The sequence below is a fragment of the Panulirus ornatus genome, chromosome 20, assembly GCF_036320965.1.
Source record: "Panulirus ornatus isolate Po-2019 chromosome 20, ASM3632096v1, whole genome shotgun sequence".
Lineage (NCBI taxonomy): Eukaryota > Metazoa > Arthropoda > Malacostraca > Decapoda > Palinuridae > Panulirus > Panulirus ornatus.
In genome coordinates, this window is record NC_092243.1 from 54,897,152 (window position 1) to 54,921,762 (window position 24,611).

The 24,611-nt window shown below is 40.7% G+C and overlaps 1 protein-coding gene across 4 annotated transcripts in view; it reads right to left on the reverse strand.

Moving 5' to 3' along the window:
* Positions 1-297: 297 nt before the first annotated feature.
* Positions 298-24,611, reverse strand: part of LOC139756012 (mitochondrial enolase superfamily member 1-like) — a 41,184-nt gene continuing 16,870 nt past the window's right edge. For 3 of the 4 annotated variants that reach the window (XM_071674945.1, XM_071674946.1, XM_071674944.1), the window contains exons 4-11: positions 19,156-19,271; positions 18,620-18,774; positions 18,081-18,199; positions 13,218-13,375; positions 8,926-9,060; positions 7,432-7,603; positions 5,598-5,779; positions 298-3,225 (exon numbers count right to left, since the gene is read on the reverse strand). In XM_071674945.1, the coding sequence (XP_071531046.1) occupies positions 3,058-3,225; positions 5,598-5,779; positions 7,432-7,603; positions 8,926-9,060; positions 13,218-13,375; positions 18,081-18,199; positions 18,620-18,774; positions 19,156-19,271 (1,205 nt within the window). In that variant the 3' untranslated portion in view covers positions 298-3,057. The remainder of the gene's footprint in view (positions 3,226-5,597; positions 5,780-7,431; positions 7,604-8,925; positions 9,061-13,217; positions 13,376-18,080; positions 18,200-18,619; positions 18,775-19,155; positions 19,272-24,611) is intronic. The other variant, XR_011714243.1, reaches the window with a different exon arrangement.

Here is a 24,611-nt window from a genome sequence, read left to right on the forward strand (position 1 = left end):
ATGGACTTAAAAGATATAAGCAAAAGTATAGCCCTAAAAGATATTACAGAAACACGAGGGTGTGTACCCAGAAATATATTTCGCCAATATACCAGCATGCAATGCTTTAGAATCTCAATGATCCAACCAACAAACCCTCCATTTAGTAAAATCTTTACAGCTTACAATTTTTATGATATATATATATTTCCAAGCTTAGTTGGAATGCACCACTCACATAAACCAAGATCTTCTGCAATCAAGGGCGGCAGTTGTGTTCGAGTTGGGATAGAATTTTGTCGAAAATATGCAACTCTCTAATGTCACGTAACTTTTATTTCATAAAATTATAATTGGTACATAGAAAACAAATAATGTAACATCCCTCCATAAAACATTTCCCAAATGCAGCCCACGATATGTATACTGTAAAAAAAATGCACTTTTAAGTTTCCTAAGCTGAAAACAGATTCTTTCGCAGATAATAATCCAAGATATACTAGAAGCTATGAGAGGTGAAAGACAAAGAAGAAAAATAAAAAAAAAAAATGGAGAAAAAAATTTCCTCAATTGCTGTGATGCCTTTTGTAGTCAGATTACCCCCATCAACTCGAATGATTACATTAACATGTTAATCACTACGTGTCTGGAACTATGAACTAAACTTACTATCATTAATTCTATAACAGACTGGAGTCTTCGTGTGTACACTCCATATACAGATCAATGTCTAAGGGATTTATTTATCTAGAAATGCATTATACATACGCGATCAAGACTTGTTATGCATATCAAAACATATCTGTCAGCAGCAGGTTTTGAACATGTTATCACAATTCAAGATGCAAAACACGGTAATCTGTTGTTCAGCATCAAGGTTTTGCCATTAAAAGGAACCATCTATATTAACTTACCCTACATCAGTAACTGACAGAGAAACTTTACTTATATCTAAATACCATTCGCTGCAAACATGACTTACGTTTCCTTCTAAGGTATTCAGCAATTCGTTCTACACAATTCTAAGTCGTTCGGCAGTTCGTAATAGAATTAAGGCTAAACTACAGATGACACAGACGAATTTCTGTATATAAGACTAGATGATAAATAACCTGGCCATCACTAGCGATGGGGGCTCGCATACTGCTGAGCAAACAGGGACTTCAGTGTCCACAGTAATACTATGAAAAATAAAAACTATTTTCCTGGTGCCACATGAAAAACTAAAATTATTTTCCTAGTGCCTCATGAAAAAAATAAAACGACTATTTTCCTCGTGCCTCAAAAAAAAAAATATAAAATTATTTTCCTGGTGCCTCATGAAAAATTAAAATCAAACTATTTTTCTGGTGCCTCATGAAATGAAAATTAGAATTAAACTATTTTTCTGGTGCCTCATGAAAAACAAAAACTATTTTCCTGGTGCCTCATGAAAACTTAACCTATTTTCCTGGTGCCTCATGAAAAATTATGACAATTTTCCTAGTGCCTAATAAAAGATAAAAATCATTTTCCTGGTACCTCATGACAAATTAAAATCAACCTAATTTCCTCCCGCTTCTTGGCAACAGTAATCCGAGTTCATCCATTAAAAAAATATATTCCACCTCTCTCAGTATATTCAAAACATAATCATTCACATCTATACAGGAAGCACTTGTCCTGTGATTACGCTGACGGAAGAATGATAATGAATGAGTCAGTGTAATTCTTGTATTAGTTGTTCATCACCACCACCTTAAACAGATGAAAGATCCAATCATGTGGCAATAAAATTTCAGACGGGAAGTATCATGTAGAGAAAAGAAGTCGTATATAAACGTTGTTAATGGTGCATAAGTTTTGTACTTTGTTAACACATGATCTTACAGTAAGTCTGATCCTAGTATCGTTAAATTCTGACACACATACACACACATTTTCAAACTTGTTCACAGTTACCCGCGCAACAAAGAAGCGCCAAGAACATTCTCTAGCTAAATGCATCGAAACCACCATCCACTCCATCCGCAACCAGGCTCAACAAATCTTTCCGTTGTTGAACCCGGCGCTTCACACGTCCTGGTCTAAATAACTGACACCACGTTATCCCCTTTATACCATACTGCTCTAATTCATTCTATCTCGTACACGTCTTTCACCCTCAAGCCCCAAGCACTCAAAATATCGTTTTTATTCCAACCATCTCCAATCTAATCTCCCCTTTCTACATGTCCCCCTCCACCTCTGACACATATATCCACTTTCATTCATTCTCTCCACATTTCCAAACCTTTCAGCATGTCCTCTTCGGCCCTTTCAGCCACACTTTCCTTACTGCCACACCTCTCTTTTACTCTTTGATTACCAACTCAAATCAAACCATTTCACACCACATATTGTCGTCAGACACTTAATTTTCCGCACATCACCCTCTACCACACATCCTCATATACAGCCCCATGCCTCGCATCATACAACATAGTTCGGACTACTATACCTTCAGACACACCCATTTTCTCCCTCCCAAAGTTACTTCTCCTTCCACACGTTCTTCAGCGTTCCCTAAACCTTCGCCGCCTCGCTCACTTCCACTTCCATGGTTCCAATGCTGCCTCGTCCACTCCCAGGTATTCAAAACACTGCACCTCCTTCAATTTTTCGCCATTCACATCCAAACTAACAAGTCCCTTTGCCCTACTAAAGATCTAACAACCTTGTTTTCATTCATTCTTACTCTCATATGAATATATATCCCATGATCCCTTGCTTAGGAAACAATCTCATCAAGACCCACTGTCTTTACTTGCAGTATTTTCACCTTCCCTTCTATTGATATACTGAGGCCACTCAACTGTACGAGTGATGTCTAACTTCCCTGACCACTTTGTGAAATCACTGCATTGGTCTACAGGTGGATGCATGTCTCCAGGTTCTCTCACGAAGTCACTGTGTTGTTCTACTGTTAGCTCGTATCCCTCACGCACCCACATCCTTACATCCAGGTGGATGATGTTCCCATGTTCTCCTCCCTCTCAAGTCACTGTGCTAGCCATAGCTGGGGTTATGCTCAACGCCACCCATTGAGAGTGTGCTGGTCTAGCGTTGAGTGATGTCCCCAGCTTCCCTATGTTCCACCCATGGTGGAGGGCAAGTACGAGGGTCTCTGTACTTGCCTTCTTTAAAAAGCTCCTTCCACTGTGAACCATAAGGGTACTCATAACTCTGCAGCGTCTTTTCCCACATCTCCGTGCTGTACCCTGGGACCTGTGACAAGGAGATGAGGAGACATTTGTCAGAATTCTGGAGCAAGTGGTTACGTCACGTTCGTGCTAAGTCATTAGACTCTGTCAGGAAAGGAATTAAGAGATTAGATTTACATTCAACACTTTATGATGCCTTAAAGAGATCCCTAATCATAATGGTAAACATCAGACCACTATTTCTGCACCATAACCTGACAAACACATTAATGGTGTACATAACCAAGAGCTTCTTGCCAAGTCCATGTATACGAACCAAAGAGAGAGTTTGATGCAACACAAGGGGCTACCGGTTTCCTTATAACGTGAAAACTTGTAAAAGGGAAAACACATGAAGTTTGCCTGGTGTACAGCAGTCCTTCGTGCTAAGAACCAGACGAGTGCGAGTTATCTAGCAAGACAGGGACGCACTTAAGGAAATCAGCATCATGATGGTGACATTGTTACACACTACAGGGATAATGTATAGACTGGTTATAGAAATTATGCCTAACACTTGGATTTACTTTTGTTTTCACTTATGGGGATATATATATATATATATATATATATATATATATATATATATATATATATATATATATTTTTTTTTTTTTTCCAAAAGAAGGAACAGAGAAGAGGTCCAGGTGAGGATATTCCCTCAAAGGCCCAGTCCTCTGTTCTTAACGCTACCTCGCTATCGCGAGAAATAGCGAATAGTATGAAAAAAAAAAAAAAAAAAAAAAAAATATATATATATATATATATATATATATATATATATATAATACAAAATACATGAGAGAGAGAGAGAGAGAGAGAGAGAGAGAGAGAGAGAGAGAGAGAGAGAGAGAGAGAGAGAGAGAGAGAGAGAGAGAGTTCACTGAATATGCAGCCAACAAATAAGCAATTATTCAAGAGACAATTAACGTAGTTTTGCAACACTTCCCGCATAAACTTGGGAGGCAGAAGGTACAAAATTGAAAAAAGAAAGTACTATAGATCTAACGAGTAAAATCTCATACACCATAAACATAATGAGAGATTATCTTTCAGTTCAGATGAATGGGTGGAACTAAAGCAGAACAGTGTCATTGAAAAAGATAGTAGGGTCATGAAATGAATATAGTAAAAAAAAAAAAACTCAAATACAGGATTTTTTTTTTTGCTACTAAAGTAGCACATTAAAAATGAACAGGTAATATCTTACTACTAGGACCACTGTGAAGTATGATTTGATGCTATATTATGCTGGAACAAAATATTCATTAAGAGAATTTAAGACTTTCCACGAACTGACTTAAACCTTGTCCAATATTCTTGAAATCAATCTTAAACTGGAGATCAATGGAATAGCTTTGTGAAATATGCCTCGTCTCGAGTTCCATCAGGAGTGTCCATACATCTGGAAACAATATAATGGCACCGAATTCTTGTATATATAAAAACACACTGACAAACACCTGCTCCTTTACTCTGTCCTTTAACCTTCCCATCAGGCTTGCCAAGTCCTATTCCCGCTCCCTCAACTCTTTAATTTCCTCCTTTGCTCTCATTTCTTCGACATCTAGTCTCTCCATAAAACCATACTACCTTAAATCTCCATCTTTTACTTCGCTGATCATAATCTCTGTAATAATCTCACCTTCATATCTTTCCCACTCGTTGTTCATTCTACCTTTTAACCTTTCCATCTCTTCAAAAAAAAAAATGAGTTCATCTGACGGTATAATACGAACACCTGACTTTACAGTGTAACTCATACAAATGTCAGATGGCTCCACCATCGCCTCTAGCATGCCTTTCTACATCAGGCTCTGAAACAATTTCCTTCCCGCGAGATTAACAACTGTTTCCCTTTCCAAACTCTCTCCATGTGTCAGCTGTCACTGCAACATCTTTATAATCAATTTTGTTCTTCTCATTCAGTGGCTTGACCTTTCTTTCCTCTCTGCTGAACCATGTTTCACCTCCTGCCTCCTTTATCTTCTTACCACAAACCACTTCACATACATTTTCATTTGTATTCGATATTCTCAACTCATACACTTTTCATAAGTCCTCAGTGGCGTTTTCGCCGCTTCATTCTTACATCCCGAAATCAGCCTCAAGACAGTAACTTAACTTCAACTCCCAGTATTAACTCTATCTTTCTCTAGAATTCCTGTCATAACATGATGAACCAATAGAAAATATTCTTTTCTTACCCAGGGTTTATCTTTAAAAGTAGTCAATCCATAGTTACTTCTAATAAAGAATCTGTTCAAATTCATATGGGAAAGCAGAACTGAAAGCACACACTCCTTCAATCTAAGCTTCCTATTCTCCACAAATACTTGCGAGTCAATCTACTTACGTAATATCCGAGATCAATTTGCTCTGTGAACACTGCATTACCTTGGGGGCTATGTAGTGGCAGCTCGTTATCTTCGAAGGCGTTTTGAAATGCTCACTCAGGTGGTCAACATACTCTATGAGACGCCCCTTGGTAGTGCCAGAAACACAGATGTAATCCCAGATCTGCAAGTGCTGTACCATCTCACACAGGCCCACACCACCCGCATGCGGACACACAGGTACTACCCAAAGACAAATGATATTAATATAATCATTGTGATTTACCAGATAAGTTCTTATGGTGGCGCTCACACAGAAAACGGCAGAGAACAATGCCGTATAAGTTAAAGAAAAAACAATCCTCTTCAAATACAAAGGATGGTTTAAATGAAGATGAAGTGGGAAAGAACAATGATACCGTTTTATTTCCCACGACACATTCTGTTGTCAGAATTAATATTTAACCGTTACACTCTATATGCATTACAACTTTCCTTTTACGTCTATGACACTATTTAATTTACAACATGAAATTAAATTCTTTTGTGTATATGAAACTTCACAAGTCTCATTCAAAGTCTAAAACACAGAAAAATGAACAAATTGTAATTTACATAAATAACATCTCTTCTTTTCTCTACAGGCTATCAGGTTTAAACCAGGAGATGCAAGGCAAATACGCCTATTTCTATGGTTTGTAACGACAACCCATAACCAAAAAAATACTTTACCAGCTGAGTCCAAGCGATTCATTTTCTTTCCTTCATTCCTTTCTTCTTTCCATTTCCACCTCCCTCTCTCACCCTCTGCTATCCCTTAAGGCTCCAGCTTTTCCCCTCTCACACCTTCCTTTTCACTCCCTTTTTCACACCAATCTTTCATCCTTCTCACTCTCTTGTTCCTCTCTCTCTCTCCTTACTCTTTCCCCTTCCCTCACTAGCTTTCACTCTTCTTTCCTCACTCCTTTCTCTACCCTTCACACACTTGTTACCCAGACATACTGCCGTTCGCAGCGAAACACACTACGTTTTATTACACCAGCGTCAGAATAGTTGACCTAAGACATGATGAGCCAACGTCACTTAGCAGGCGAAGGCGTTATGCTCTCCGTGAAATGGGATACTAAATGTAGCCAAGGTACGTAAAGCATTTTTCAAAGCATATGATTCAACGCCCATAGAAATGATAAATAAGACGACCAAAATTGTTATCGAGGTTTAGATCCCATTAATAATTTGTAGAAAGCGATTCAACTCCATAAAGATGAACTTCAATAAACATAAACGAGCAATATTTGCAGTTTCTGACAATCCTTGCACTAACTGGGACCTCTTACCACGAGAACAAGAGGGCAATCGAATTACCTGAAGACTGATACCGAAATCAAATGTTTAGAGATACGAGAAAGGTGGCAATAACTTTAGAAACATTCACAAGCACATCTCAAGAGCTTCAGTGATGTCAGTAAAAGGCTTAGAAACAGCACAAATTCAGAGTATCTGAAACCATTTGGATTGGATTGAATGCGTCTCATCAGGGAAGAAACAGAGTAATTAGACTCTGCAATAACACAGTGGAACATACTATAAAGACAGAGAATAAATGTTTATGATACTTTAGCGAGACAAATGGAAAGACTGTGTTTAATGAAACACTTCAAAGAAACTTTGCCGAGTGAATAAAACAGCTTCAGATGAAACGAAGATCGAAAACTCGTGCAATGTGTGCGGCAGCAGCGAATAAAACAATATTGTCAATTACGTAGGATATGTGGTGAGCGATATAGGCTTGCCCTGTCTGAAGGTCGTAATACTTGGAATTACACTCTCTCTCTCTCTCTCTCTCTCTCTCTCTCTCTCTCTCTCTCTCTCTCTCTCTCTCTCTCTCTCCTCACCATTAAATTTCTTGGCCATTAGGTAGACAGCAAGGACCTCATTAACACCGCCGAGCCTGCAGGAATCTATTTGGCAGTAGTCGATGGCGCCAGCCTGCAGCATCTGCTTAAATATGACTCGATTCTGAAACATTTCTCCGCTCGCCACGCCGATTCCCAAAGGTTTCAGGGCCTGAAGAAGGAGACATGGAGGAATTAGCGTCTGTGTTCCAGCTAGAAATTAGCTTGGAGTACCACCCTTCCTAGGAGAGATTTGACTTTATATCACATATCACAAAATCAATAACTTTTCAGGGTATGATCATCCTTTAAAGCTAAAGTTTCAGTCCCAACAGACATGCAGTAAATTTCAGCTTTACGCAATATTTTAAAGGTGTAATGAAACTGAATTTTCAGTAAGCTATTACACAAGGCAGAAGTATGTTACATGCATGTGTTTTGCAGCGACTGCCGGTCTAAACCTATCTCACAATCAAGTGAATTTCTAACCAAGGTATCATTCCGGATGTCAACGAGACAGTTTGTTATTTCACCAAACCTTAACTACGATAGACAGACTTTACCTTAATTTTACCTATGGCAACAGGACTTTCCCTTAATTCTACCTATGGCAACAGGACTTTCCCTTAATTCTACCTATGGCAACAGGACTTTCCCTTAATTCTACCTATGGCAACAGGACTTTCCCTTAATTCTACCTATGGCAACAAGACTTTCCCTTAATTCTACCTATGGCAACAAGACTTTCCCTTTATTCTACCTATGGCAACAAGACTTTCCCTTAATTCTACCAACGGCAACAGGACTTTCCCTTAACCTTAGGTGTGATAGCATGATCTTGCCCCCTAAACCTTACATAGGACACCATGGTTTTCCCGGAACCTTAGCTCTTGGCAGTATTTATTTTCCTTAACCTTACCTACAGCTGTAGTATAGCCTTCACCTGAACTACTGCAGCGTCATTTTTCATAAGATCTTAGTTACTATTCTGAACTTAAAATACAGCGGTATAAACCTGACCTTATCTATGGTAGCTTGATCTCTGGCCTCACCTGTGGCTGAATCAAATAGCGGAAGGTGTCGCACCTTGCCCCTCCTACCCTTACATTTAGAGGCGTAAATCTTCGATATAGCAACATGTTTATAGCCTCTAGATACAGAAACATACTTCGAGCCTTTGTATACCCCTGTCATACACACAACAGTATAGCTTCAAATTATCTAAGGCAACGCGACTTTATCTATAGTACAATGACCTCAGCTATCAAAATATCATCGCCCTTGACCTAATCTTTTATCATCAGCACATGACTTCCACCATAGTCATGGCAGTTTGACCTCTGATGTGACCCATCTATGTCAGCGTGACCTCTGACGTCATACTACATACGACTGTGTAAGTCTTGAACGTGACCATATATTTTCACCAGGACTATCACCCGAGTATAACTTTTAACCTGACCTTTGCTGTGTCAGTATGACCTTTGACCTGACCTTGGCTATCTCAGCATGACCGAGGACGTCGTCAGGGCTGGTGGGTTCCTCGATCCAGAGAGGTTTGTATGGTGACAGTTCCGTCATCCAAGAGACGGCCTGGTCCACGTCCCACTTCTGATTGGCGTCTACCATCTGAAACATAATAAAGGCAATCACAATCTGAGACCAGCTCTCTCTCTCTCTCTCTCTCTCTCTCTCTCTCTCTCTCTCTCTCTCTCTCTCTCTCTAAGGAAGGGTACCAATACACTCACCCAAAATTTTGCGACACAAATGATAAATATCACATTTGCCATAGAGTGCAAGAAAAGTGAGAAGTATTATATTTAATGATCCAGTAACCGTGGAATACGTAAACTATATAAGAACCAGAATCGGTAAGAACAGAAGCGCAGGAAGGAGAAAGAAAGGTGAAAATCAAGAGAGATATCATAATAGACGTACAGGAAGATTTGAAGAGAGATGGAGATGGTAGTATGAAAACCAATACCAAAGTGAGAGGTACTAGACTGAACATGGCCTAGAAAACTGGTGAATAAACGGAGATAAATGGAGAAGCATAACTAAGACGAAACAGCGAATGGCCGGAGAATGTATACAAAAATTACACACACCAACAATAGACAGTAGACCAAAACGGAGTGATGACATGTTCCAATACTGTTGTGAATATATGGAAAATTGCACTAATCAAACCAGTAGATCAAATGGCAATGGAGAACAAGAGGAATATCTGGCCAGACTGTGGTATCTGAAGACACATCAAAGCAATGGAATCTTTTTTATTACTATCATTACATAACCCTACTAAAGAAAGTCCTGGCAAAGATGGGAATGGAACAGCAAAGTAAACACACGTGATTCAAACAAAGAATGAAACTTGAAAAATCTGGAATGAATAATTGTAAATAAGAACTGAAACGTCAAAATGAACGAGGGGACAAGTTCCGAAAACCAGGGGATGACAAAGAAATGAAGAGCGACTCTTACAACACTACAAACATAGTTTCAACAGATCCCAAGACACTTTATGACCACAATGCAAAGAAGACACCGAGCACTTTACTAAAGTGCCCTACACTTTCCTGCACATAAACACAAACAACAGTTTATGACCTTTGATCCCGATCGGTGGACGTGGCCACCTTCCTGAGTGCTGCTGCAGAAGGGAAGTCTTGGGGGGGAAGGAAGGTAAAGTAGGGCATAAAGCCTGACAAGTGAGAAATCTACAATCAACGCAAACTACATTAATATATATGCTCGGGTGCTCGGGTCAAATACAAGTCCTGATCAACAAGAATAAAAACGTGACTGTGAACGACTCGGTAAATCTAGATCAGTGCGAAACATTCAGAACAGTAAGAACCAAACTCAGACAAGGCAGTGTAACAGTACATGTCCATAATAAACTAGAAGAAAGAAGATACTGAAGAGTGACAAAAGACATGAACTAGCTGAAGTGAGAATCATAACTATAATATACAAAACGAATCTAACATTACAAAAACCACAAAAACCAAGCATATTAACTCTAAAGAAATGTTAAGAAAAAGTTAAAAGATGAAGTACTTGAGAATCTGGAGCCAATGATCATATGACAAATCTGAATAATAGACTTAAATCTAACTTCCATTTCATTGAACTGGAAGATACATATTTGTCAAGTAGTGGATATACATACAAGGAAAGGATTAATGGATCAGTAGATGAAGGGGAACAGCTCCCAAGCAATAATCAAACAACAACATCAAAGTATACGGTGTGGGTAAATACAACAAATCAGTGAACTAATCTCAAAGAGGAAATATAGTGCCAAATGGAGGATACCAAGAGACAGAATATATACATTATCACCGAGGTAGCGGAGAAAGAATTCTACCTCCGTATTCCTTGCGTGTCGTAGATGGCGACTAAAGGGGACGGAAGCGGAGAACTGGAAACCCTCCCACCCATCTCATATTTCAGATATCATAAGACGGAGCAGGAGGAACCACGCAGGGAAAGCTCATCCTCCTAGAAGGCTCAGGATGGGGTGTCTACATACGATTGAAAAAGATGACAGGAGAGATAGGTAGTATGTCTGAGAAAAGACACCTGGATCTTCTGGCTGTGGGTAATACAGAGCTCAAGGGTAATGGGGAGGAATGGTTTGTAAATGTCTTGGGAATAAAGTCAGGGGTTTGTGAGGGGCCAAGAGCGAAGGAAGGAGTAGCACTAATCCTAAAGCGGAAGTTGTGGGAGAATGCGAAAGAGTGCAAGGAAAGAAATTTTGTGCTAATGTTGGTAAAAATGAAAATGGATGGCGAGAGATGGATGATCTTTAGTGCTTATGCACCTGGCCATGAGAAGAAAGATCATAAGGGGCAAATGCTTGGGGAGCAGCTGAATGTCAGCAGTTCTGGTGCAAGAGACCTGATTTTAGTGACGGGTGGTTTAAGTGCAAAGTTGAGTAATGTGGCAGTTGACGGCATAACTGAGGGGCATGAAACATTCAGTACTATGAATGTAAATGGTGTACAACTTGTCGAACTGATTGCTGAAAAAGGAACTAGTGATTCGGAATACCTGGTTTTAAAAGAGAGACGTAGACAAGTATACGTATGTGGGTAGGGAGATTGATCAGTAAACCGATAGGTGCGTAAAAGAGACTTTAGGATGCAAATGTGCCGAGAGAGGCAGCTCTTAGGATGTCTGATCACATCTTGAGGAGACGAGGGTGAAAATTTGTAGAGGTTTTCGAAAGAGACTTGTGTGAAGAAATATCAGGAAAAATTGAATGTAAAATGTCAAAAGGTGATACTGAATGAAGCAAGGCAAGTGGGTGACAAATGGGAGGAACTTAGGGAAGCAGTGTTAGCATGTGTGAGAGATGCATGTAGCATACGCTAGCTGGAAGGTGGCAGATTAGAAAGTGTAGCGAGTGGTGGAGGGAAGAAGTAATGTTGCTAGTAAAAGAGAAAGGAGAGGCGTTTGGGCGGTACTCATATGGAAGGAGTACAAGTGACTGGAAGATTTATAAAAGGAAGCGGTAAGAGGTCAAGAGGAAGGTGCAGGGGTTGAAAAAGAGGGTAAATGAAAGTTGAGGAGAGAAAGTATCTAAAGTTTAGGGTGAAAATGATGTTTTGGAAGGAAGTTAGTGTACGAAAAACAAGATCACTATACCTTCAAACATGCTTATCTTCGCACTCCCAGATAATGACTTTTCTTTCATCATGTTCCTAAATTCTCCTAGAACCTTCTTCCCTTCCATCACCCTGCGACTTATCTCAGCGTCCACCGTTCTATCACCTGCTATATCCTCTCTTAGATATCCGAGATACCTCTTCTTCAAGTCTTTTTCATTCACCCCTAACCCAAACTAAACTCTCTCTTTACATTGCTAAACCGAATAACATTGCTTTTATTCATAGCTAGTCTTCACTTTCTCCTTCCACACACTCCCTCAAACTCTGACACCAATTTCTGCACTTTCTCACTTGAATCTGCCACCAGCAAACAACAAATGACTCATTTCCTATGCCCACACTTATCCCCTACAGTCTTCATATCTGCTCTTTTCTTAAAGACTTGCATTTACCTCCCTCACCACCCCATCCATAATCAAAGCAGACAGCCATGGTGACCTTAAACACTTTTGCCGCAGACCCATCATCACCGTGAAACACTTACCTATTCGCACACATACTTTACTTTCCTGACACAAAATTCCTCACTGCTTATAATGGCTTTCTTTCCATGCCATTTACTCCTACCTCCCACGAAGCAACTTAATCAACGGTATCATATGCTTTCTCCACATCTATAATTGCAGTATACAAATCCTTCCATTTCTCACACAAATTCTTTTAAAAAGAAACATGCACACATCTTTGCCACTCCTCAAACCATAGTGATACTCCCCAGTCTGAATGTCTGAAAGTTATCCTCTCAATCATTCTCCTCAACAAACTTATACCTCACCTCGTGTCTCCCTTGATTTTATACAATGAACTAAATATGCATTCTGCCAATCCTCAGGCACATCATTATGATTCATACTCACACTAACAACCCTAACTAACCATTCAACAAGACAGCTCCTTTCATAGGAAACTGAACTGCAATACTATCCGCTCGCGCCGTCTTGCCACACTTAATCTCCCGCAAGGCTTTTCTCTCCAGCAAGCCAGGTGACATGACTCTCTTTATCATTTCGCCTCTCCAGATTATCATCTGTTCTTGGTATATCATTCACCATCTTATACATTCTTTACCTAACATTACTCCTCCCTACGCTTCCATCTCCCACTCACCAATGTCCTCTCTTCGCCGATCAATTCCCGTACAAACTGACATCTTCTCTTGTCGTCCTCAAGATCCTGTCCCACCTTGAGCTTGAAGTGCCTCCAGCCCTGGGACATGAACTGCTTCAGAAGGCCTTCGATCTTCTCGTTGGAATAGCCCAGCCAGCCTACCGGCAATGAAAATACTATAAGACATCTTCAACATTCAGTTATATGTCCTAAAAAAAAAAAATCCAAATATATACATGGAAATAATATACCTCTGGGCGCCTAAGAATCTGAACCCGAGCCTAGCGCTTGGCTGACAGACACGTCACCACTGCAGTACATCTCCACTAAGCTTTCTATCTCTGACCATCCAGCTGTCCATGAGATCTCTCGCCACATCTCGTGATCTGCGAGGGTGAAGTAAAGCCCAGGCCCGTAAGAGTCACCAAGAGGTATAAGCTCTACCGCAGGTTCTTGGGATTGAACTGTCGTTACCTTGGATTCGCGTGGGCATGGGCTTTCCTTCGTCCTCTCATCACGATGGTGGCGGAAAATCCCACAGACTATTGGTTGGTCCGGGATGAAAAGATTCTATCGCATGATAATGCAGTGGTAACGTACCGGCCTGTGGGTGTGTGTGTGTGTGTGTATATATATATATATATATATATATATATATATATATATATATATATATATATACTATTTGCCATTTCCCGCGTTAGCGAGGTAGTGTTAAGAACACAGGACTGAGCTCTTCAGGGAATATCCTACTTTGCCCCCTTCTCTGTTCCCCTTTTGGAAAGTTTATAAAAAAGAAAACGAGACGGGAAGGATTTCCAGCCCCCGCTACATCTCCTTTTAGTCACCTTCTACGACACGCAGGGAAGACGTTGGAAGCATTCTTTCTCCCCTATCCCTACGGATAATATATACATAGAAAAGCAGATGGATTTGTATGTAGCATTTATGAATCTGGAGAAGGCATATGATAGAGTTGATAGAGATGCTCTGTGGAAGGTATTAAGAGTATATGGTGTGAGAGGCAAGTTGCTAGAAGCAGTGAAAAGTGTTTATCGAGGATGTAAGGCATGTGTACGAGTAGGAAGAAAGCGATTGGTTGTCAGTTGTCAGTTTGCGGCAGGGGTGCGTGATGCCTCCATGGTTGTTTAATTTGTTTATGGATGGGTTGTTAGGGAGGTGAATGCAAGAGTTTTGGAGAGAAGGGCAAGTATGCAGTCTGTTGTGGATGAGAGAGCTTGGGAAGCGAGTCAGTTGTTGTTCGCTGATGATATAGCGCTGGTGGCCTGATTCGGGTTAGAAACTGCAGAAGCTGGTGATTGAGTTTCGTAAAAAGTGTGAAAGAAGAAAGCTGAGAGTAAATGTGAAAAAGAGCAAGGTTATTAGGTACCGCAGGGTTGAGGGACAAGTCAATTGGGAGGTAAGTTTAAATGGAGAAAAACTGCAGAAGTGAAATGCTTTAGATATCTGGGAGTGGATTTAACAGCGAATGGAACCATGGAAGCGGAAGCGAGTCACAGGGTGGGGGAGGGAACGAAGGTTCTGGGAGAGTTGAAGAATGTGTGGAAGGAAAGAACATTATCTCGGAAAGCAAAAATGGGTATGTTTGAAATAGTGGTTCCAACAGTGTTACATGGTTGCGAGGCGAGGACTATTGATAGGATTATGCGGAGGAGGGTGAATGTGTTGGAAATGAGATGTTCGAGGACAATATGTGGTGTGAGGTGGTTTGATCGAAGTAATGAAAGGGTAAGAGTGATGTGTGGTAATAAAAAGAGTGTGGCTGAGAGAGCAGAAGAGGGTGTACTGAAATGGTATAGTCACATGAAGAGAATGAGTGACGAGGATTGACAAAGAGGATATATGTGTCAGAGGTGGAGGGAACGAGGAGAAAGTTTATGTGAACCTGGATGTGGAAAGGTAGCTGTGGTTTAGGTACATTACACATGACAGCAAGAGACTTAGTGTGAACGAATGTAGCCTTTGTTTTTTCCTAGCGTTACCTCGCGCGTGTGCGGAGGAAGGGGTGCCATTTCACGTGTGGCGGGGTGGCGACGGAATGGCTGAGGGCAGCAAGTGTGAATAAGTACATGCGTATACATGTATTTTGTCCGTGCATGTATATGTATGTATACATTGAAATGTATAGGTATGTATGTGTGCGTGTGTGGGCGTGTATGTATATACATGTGTATGTGGGTGGGTTGGGCCATTCTTTCGTCTGTTTCCTTGCGCTACCTCGCGAGACAGCGACAAAGCAAAACAATAAAAAAAAAATAATAATAATAAATATATATATATATGTGTGTGTGTGTGTGTGTGTGTGTGTGTGTGTTACCGGATTTCGCTTGCATAAGGTTATATCGCGAGTGAGTAGCCGCATTCGGCGAGACTGCATCACTGTCAGCGGACGAAAAAGATATCTTGATGAAGACCTTTTAACCCCAATTGAGTCGTTCATTCACCTGCTACCGATTGTAGCGCATCCATAGAGCTGCAGCCCTACAAAACGGACTCCACCTCCATGCGGTTACATCGCGAGTCAAATGTTACCTAAGGCGAAGAAAAGCAGTACAGTATCATCGAGGAACTCCCCGTTTCATGGGTAGTCCAAACGTTCTCTGCTTCTGATAGGAGTGAAGCCTCGAAGCTGCAGGAGACGCATGAAAGAGGTCCTAAAGTCGTAACAATGATATCAATTTACGCTGGTTATTTTCCCATCCTACTGCTGGGGAGAGTACTATCCCAAACCCAACCCCAATTGACACCCCATCTCGCAACCTATTATCTCAAAGAGACCCACAACCCACGGTACACTCACTGGCAGGAGCAGGATGGACTATTTTGATGCGACAAGACCTCTGATGTTACTCTGTCACAAACTGACGATGATGCAGTCTTGCCTTTCCCTCACGGTGCAAATTAGAGCAGGCCAAGACCGATAACGTACACACACACACACACATATATACATATATATATATATATATATATATATATATATATATATATATATATATATATATATATATTTTGGAGGTGGAAAGATGGAGTGAAAAAGATTTTGTGTGATCGGGGCCTGAACATGCAGGAGGGTGAAAGGAGGGCAAGGAATAGAGTGAATTGGAGCGATGTGGTATACCGGGGTTGACGTGCTGTCAGTGGATTGAATCGGGGCATGTGAAGCGTCTGGGGTAAACCATGGAAAGCTGTGTAGGTATGTATATTTGCGTGTGTGGACGTATGTATATACATGTGTATGGGGGTGGGTTGGGCCATTTCTTTCGTCTGTTTCCTTGCGCTACCTCGCAAACGCGGGAGACAGCGAAAAAAAAAAAAAAAAAAAAAATATATATATATATATATATATATATATATATACATATATATATATATATATATATATATATATATATATATATATATATATATATATATATATATCCTTTCCTCCTAAAGAACACATAAATATACGCAAGACACTACTGAAAATCAACCACAAACAAAATAAAAAATCCTCACAGAATAAATTCAGAAACAACTGGCCAGCCATCCTTCACTCCCGGTGATACAAGCAATGGAAGAAATACCTAAAAGAACTAAACTGCTTCAGACCCTGACAACATATCGTATTTTCACATTAAACATTATAATCCATTTGCAATCTCAAGCACCTGCAGATATCTTCAACTACTTCTGGCTACAAAATCCCTCACATCTGGGAACTTTCCACCGTAATACAAATCCTAAAACCCTTCAAACCACCTATCTCCCCTTCCTCTTATATCAGTTCTATCCTCAGTATCCAAACTTTGTGAGAAAATGATCCATATCGAAATCAAAACATCCCATTATCAGCTACAGAGCATAGATTCAGACCCAAGCACTTTACCACCACACTTTCCAATGAGCTCGCGCAACATATCCTAGATGGATTCAACCAACTACAACCCCCCTCCCGCACAACACTAGTGGCAACAGACATCGACAAAGGATTTGACACTATCACCATCACATCCTCACATACAAAATACTTGCCACTACCCTATATTTCAACGACTACAAGGGGTTGGTTAATTTCATAGCCGGCCGCCATGCCAGTCACTCACAATATCTTACCTCGAAAACACTTAACTCTGCGATGGAGTTTCCCAAGGAGCAGAGTTTTCTCCTATTCTCTTGAACCGCTTCCTACACACGCTCTCATTATCTTAGGCAAGCATCAACATGAAGGTCCTTGCACATGAAGACAACAAAAACACATCATAAACAATCTGACACCACAGTAGCAACATCAAACATGCAGCATTGCATTACGAAACAGGAATAATGGCTCACCCAAAACAGCCTGTTTTTATCTCCACAGAAGTCTTCAGTCACTCTTGACCCCAATCAGGCACAAATCCAGCTCACACCTTCAGTCACTTTGAATGGACAGTCACTCCCAATAAATAAAACACCAGCCATTCTAAGCATGATATACGACTCACACGTAACAACATTCACTCCAAATATATAACATCAACACAAAAGAAACACAACCTCAATGTCCTCAAAACACTATCTGGCACCAAATTTGGACAAGGAAAAGAATCCTTCAACATCCTTTCAAAAAATATCATTTCTTTAAACTATGTCCCACCTGCTTGGTCTATCACCCTTTCAAAAGCAAATATAACAAAAAGCAAATATAACAAAGAGCAAATATAAATAAAGAAGGGACTCCAGGGGCAGGAAGTAATTATAAATGAATAACGTGTGTGTATGTGTGTGTCCCTAGAAGTATCAAAAACAAATAAAAAATAACCATAAGGATGGCAGACTATGAAATAAAATGATAATATGCAGCAGGTCATTCTGTACCTGCAGCAGTGGTGTAGGCAGGGTAACCCCGTGACAGCATCCGTTCCTCTCTATTTTCCTTCCCTGGGATCATCTCCTTCAGCATCTCAACAGCCTCCTCCTTCGTCAGCACGTCTCCGCTGTTACACACAGACACACATCCAGGTTAGAGTTCAGTCTGATCTATTTCCCTGCGAGTCTTTCGTTTTGCTCGTACACCATCGCCAAGTATAGTCATCTTAACTTGAACTCTGATACGAACTCATTTGTAAAGACAACAATGAACAAACATATACGACTTCAAAAAGACAATATAAATAAGAAGTAAACTTGAAATCTACAGTTTAATATAAGTATAAAGATTATAACAATAAATAAATAGGACTTTACCAGACTGTCAGTCACAATTATCCTCAAGCATGATAAGGGTACAGAAATAAGACTTTACCAGATTGTCAGTCACAATTATCACAAGCATAAGGGGTAAACTAGTCTAGAATTGGTTATTCTCGACAGTAATAACACAACGTTGGGCTATACCTCCCAGAGCGATGACTTACATATATCTGAAGTCTATGCAGGATACCAGTTCCTCTGGTTCCATGTCGACCAGGAGTTTCCAGAGTGGCTTGTGCTGCGTGCGAGCTCTTAAATCCCATAGGGCGTTGACGATGGCTGCCACGGCAAGGTGGATCACGCCCTTTTCCGGACCCACCTGTGAAGATTGTGATGAAATATAAAACCTAAAATCCTTTGCACTTCAGCATCTTCAACCATCAAAACCAGTCACGTCACCTACGTATCAATAACCAAGTACAGGAGAAAAGGCGTTACAGAAACATTAGTGTCACTACGTTACATAAACATCAGTGTCACTACGTTACATAAACAAGTGTCACTACGTTACATAAACATCGTGTCACTACGTTACATAAACAAGTGTCACTACGTTACATAAACATCAGTGTCACTACGTTACATAAACATCAGTGTCACTACGTTACATATACATCAGTGTCACTACGTTACATAAACATTACTGTCACTATCTGTCAGTAGGAGGTTCGCGCGCGACAGGGGCAGAGCAAACACCTACCCATCTCATCTGCGACTCAGACGTGAGTGTCCTCCAGGTGGCAGCAAAGTCGTCATAAATATCCTTCAGGTTCTTCCCGACCACCAGGTGCGCGAGGGATTTAACAGCGGCCACCACTGCAACATGACCCGCGTGTCAGTCATCATTATGGAAGAATCAGTGAATATTCATTATCAAGTTTCATATGGAACCAACGGAAAATATTAATATACAATCGCAGGGTCTGGGACTCAAAAGTAATGTCTAGTCATCTAAAACGTAACTTACTGTATCGCTCCCTACATCTAAGCGGGAATGTAAGATTACCAGAGATAAAACACCTCCTTATCTGTCCTTATCTATGAAAGTGATCTAGCAAGCAATTCCTCATCAAAATAAAACTTCACTGCATGCTCTCACTAGTGTAGTATAATGTACTTAATGTTACTTTCTCCAAAATGCAGAAATAAATCGAAAAATAAAAATCTTGAAACTAAGACTACCTAGAAACACCTCGATTAAAGTGTTCACTTGCCCAGGCCGTTTCAACGAGCCTATATATGCCTTCTTTCCTCAACCTAATCCGCGAGTTTCTGGTGCCTTCCATTACCACTAACAGCATCCTTGCATTCCTTTGTGTGTGTGTGTGTATATATATATAAATATATATATATATATATATATATATATATATATATATATATATATATATATATATATATATATATATCCCGTGGACTCATAGAAATATCTTGATCACGCGCAAAATTGTGATCCTTTCCAATAAATATATATATATATATATATATATATATATATATATATATATATATATATATATATATAAATCGGGGATAGGGGAGAAAGAATACTTCCCACGAATTTCCCGCGTGTCGTAGGTGACTAAAAGGGACGGGAGCGAGGGCTAGAAACCTTCCCCTCCTTGTACGTTAACTTTCTAAAAGGGGAAACAAGCGTCACGGGGGGAGTGCACATCCTCCCCGAAGGCTCAGATTGGGGTGTCTAAATGTGTGTGGATGTAACCAAGATGAGAAAAAAGAAGAGATAGGTAGTATGTTTGAGGAAAGGAACCTGGATGTTTTGGCTCTGAGTGAAAGAAAGCTCAAGGGTAAAGGGGAAGAGTGGTTTGGGAATGTCTTGGGAGTAAAGTGAGGGGTTGGTGAGAGGACAAGAGCAAAGGAAGGAGTAGCACTACTACTGAAGCAGGAGGAGTGGGAGTATGTGATAGAGTGTAAGAAAGTAAATTCTAGATTGATATGGGTAAAACTGAAAGTGGATGGAGAGAGGTGATTATTGGTGCCTATGCACCTGGTCATGAGAAGAAAGATCACGAGAGACAAGTGTTTTGGGAGCAGCTGAGCGAGTGTGTTAGCAACTCTGATGCACGAGACCGGGTTATAGTGATGGGTGATTTGAATGCAAAGGTGAGTAATGTGGCAGTTGAGGGTATAATTGGTGTGCATGGAGTGTTCAGTGTTGTAAGCAGAAATGATTAAGAGCCTGTAGATTTGTGTGCTGAAAAAGGACAGGTGATTGGGAATACCTGGCTTAAAAAGAGAGATATACACTAGTATACGTATGTAAGTAGGAGAGATGGCCAGAGAGCGTTACTGGATTATGTGTTAACTGATAGGCGCGTGAAGGAGACTTCTGGATGTTAATGAGCCGAGAGGGGCAACTGGAGGGATGTCTCATCATTACTTTGTGGAGGCGAGGGTGAGGATTTGTAGAGGTTTTCAGAAGAGAAGAGAGAATGTTGAAGTGAAGAGAGTGGTGAGAGTAAGTGAGCTTGGAAAGGAGACTTGTGTAAGGAAGTATCAGGAGAGATTAAGTGCAGAACGGAAAAAGGCGAGAGCAAATGTCGTAAGGGGAGCAGGGGAGGAATGGGATGTATTTAGGGAAGCGGTGATGGCTTACGCAAAAGATGCCTGTGGCATGAGAAAGGTGGGAGGTGGGCAGATCAGAAAGGGTAGCGAGTGAAGGGATGAAGAAGTAAGATTGTTAGTGAAAGAGTAAAGAGAGGCATTTGGACGATTTTTGCAGGGAAATAGTGCAAATGGCTGGGAGATGTATAAAAAAAAAAAAAAAAAAAGAGGCAGGTCAAGAGAAAGGTGCAAGAGGTGAAAAAGAGGGCAAATGAGAGTTGGGTGAGAGAGTAACATCAAATCTTAGGGAGAATAAAAAGATGCTTTGGAAGGAGGTAAATAAAGTAAGACAAGAGAGGTAATAACAAGCAGTGGTGAAGTGAGAAGATGGAGTGAGTATTTTGAAGGTTTGGTGTATGTGTTTGATGCTAGAGAGGCAGATATAGAGTTTTGGTTGAGGTGGTGTGCGAAGTGAGAGGGTCAGGGAGAATGGTTTGGTATACAGTGAAAGCTTTGCGGAAGATGAAAGCCGGCAAGGCGACGGGTTTGGATAGTATTGCAGTGGAATTAAAAAAGGGGGCGACTGTGTTGTTGACTGGTCGGTGAGAATATTCAATGTATGTATGGATCATGGTGAAGTGCCTGAGGATTGGCGAAATGCATGCATAATGCCATTGTATAAAGGCAAAGTGGATAAAGGTGAGTGTTCAAATTACAGAGGTAAGGTGGTCGAGCATTCGTGGGAAATTATATGAGAGGGTATTGATGGACAGGATGAAGGTATGTGCTGAGCATCAGATTGGGGAAGAGCAGAGTGGTTTCAGAAGTGGTAGAGGATGTGTGCATCAGGTGTATGCTGTCAAGAATGTATGTGAGAAATACTTAGAAAAACAAAAGGATTTGTATGTAGCACTTATGGATCTGGAGAGGGCATATGATAGAGATGTTCTACGGAAGGTAGTAAAAGTATATGGTGTGGGATGCAAGTTGCTAGAAGCAGTGAAAAGTAGGAAGTAGGAAGAGAGGAAAGTGATTGGTTCCCGGTGAATGTTGGTTTGCGGCAGGGGTGCGTGATGTCTCCATGGTTGTTTAATTTGTTTATGGATGGGGTTGTTAGGGAAGTGAATGCAAGAGTTTTGGAGAGAGGGGCAAGCATGCAGTCTGTTGTGGATGAGAGGGCTTGGGAAGCGAGTCAGTTTTTGTTCGCTGATGATACAGCGCTGATAGCTGATTCGGGTGAGATACTGCAGAAACTTGCGACTGAGTTCAATAAAGTGTGTGAAAGAAGAAAGCCGAGAGTAAATGTGAATAAGAGCAAGGTTATTAGGTTCAGTAGAGTCGAGGGACAAGTCAATTGGGATGTAAGTATTAATGGAGAAAAACTGGAGGAAGTGAAGTGTTTTAGATATCTGGGAGTGGATTTAGCAGCGGATGGAGCCATAGAAGCGGAATTGAGTCACAGAGTGGGGAGGGGGTGAAGGTTCTGGGAGCGTTGAAGAATATGTGGAAGGCGAGAACGTTATCACTGAGAGCGAAAATGGGTATGTTTGAAGGACTAGTGGTTCCAACAATGTTATATGGTTGCGATGCATGGGCTATAGATAGGGCTGTACAGAGGAGGGTGGATATGTTGGAAATATGATGTTTGAGGACAATATGTGGTGCGAGGTGGTTTGACTGAGCAAGTAATGAAAGGGTAAGAAAGATGTGTGGTAATAAAAAGAGTGTGGTTAAGAGAGCAGAAGAGGGTGTATTGAAATGGTATGGTCACATGGAGAGAATGAGTGAGGAAAGATTGGCAAAGAGGATATATGTGTCAGGAGTAGAGGGAACGAGAAGAAGAGAGAGACCAAATTGGAGGTGGAAGGATGGAGTGAAAAAGATTTTGAGCGATCGGGGCATGAACATAAGGAGGGTGAAAGGCGTGCAAGGAATAGAGTGAATTGGAACGAGGTGGTATACCGGGGTCGACGTGCTGTCAATGGATTGAGCCAGGGCATGTGAAGTGTCTGAGGTAAGCCATGGGAAGTTTTGTGGGGCCTGGATGCGGAAAGGGAGCTGTGATTTCGGTGCATTATACATGACAGATAGAGACTGAGTGTGAACGAATGTGGCCTTTGTTGTCTTTTCCTAGCGATATCTTGCACGCGCGGGGGGGGGGGGGGGGGGGGGGGGGGGGGGGGGGAAATGTCATTTCATGCGCGGCGGGGTGGCGACAGAATTGGATGAAGGCAGCAAGTATGAATATGTACATGTGTATATATGAATAAGTGTGTATGTATATGTATATATACGTTGAGATGTATAGGTATTTATATGTGCGTGTGTGGACGCGTATGTATATACATGTGTATGTGGGTGGGTTGGGCCATTCTTTCATGTGCTTCCTTGCGCTACCTCGCTAACGCGGGAGACAGCGACACAGTATGATGAAAAAGAAATATATATATATATATATATATATATATATATATATATATATATATATATATATATATATATATATATATAATTATATTTTATTTTTATTAAAAATAAAAAATAATATATATATATATATATATATATATATATATATATATATATATACATATATATATATATATATATATATCCTGGGGATAGGGGATTAAGAATACTTCCCACGTATTCCCTGCGTGTCGTAGAAGGCGACTAAAAGGGGAAGGAGCGGGGGGCTGGAAATCCTCCCCTCTCTTTTTTTTTTTTTTTTAAATTTTCCAAAAGAAGGAACAGAGGGGGCCAGTTGAGGATATTCCAAAAAAGGCCCAGTCCTCTGTTCTTAGCGCTACCTCGCTAACGCGGGAAATGGCGAATAGTTTAAAAGAAAAAGAAAAGAAAAATATATATATATATATCCCTGGGGAAAGAAGTGATAGAATACTGGTCACATATCTCCAGTCTGTCCTAGACGGCGACTATGAGGCGCGGTAAATGGGCGGGCTGGAAATCTTCCCCTCACGTACTATTTTCCTAAAGAAGGAACAAAGGAAAGACGATACCTCGGTCATGTAGGGGATATCAAACACGTGTGTGTATATATATATATATATATATATATATATATATATATATATATATATATATGTGTGTGTGTGTGTGTGTGTGTGTGTGTGTGTGTGCTGACGGAAATGTCAACCTCGTCGAACAACATGGGATATAACGAAGGAACAAAACCGCCAAGGCTGCGGAAACAGAATCTTACGTAATATCCTCCCCAAAAACAAAAGCCCTGATATTACTGTACACTTTGCCTCATACATGCAACACAGAGCACACCGTATCGTGGGCTCTAAACGGACGTTGGTCAGTCGGCGTTACTCTATCTACGACAGTGACGCAAGATCGTGGGTAAGGAAGCGGGTAATAGCTGGGGGCACGTTGCTAAGGAGGCTTCAAGACACTATAGGGCTACATGACTCGCATGACAAAACGATAAAATATAAATCAGCGCCTGGAACAGACGAAGAAAGGCCACATCCATTCTTCAGGCGTCATGTGTAATGCACCGAAACCACAGCTCCCTTTCCACATCCAGGCCCCACAAAACTTTCCATGATTTACCCCAGACAC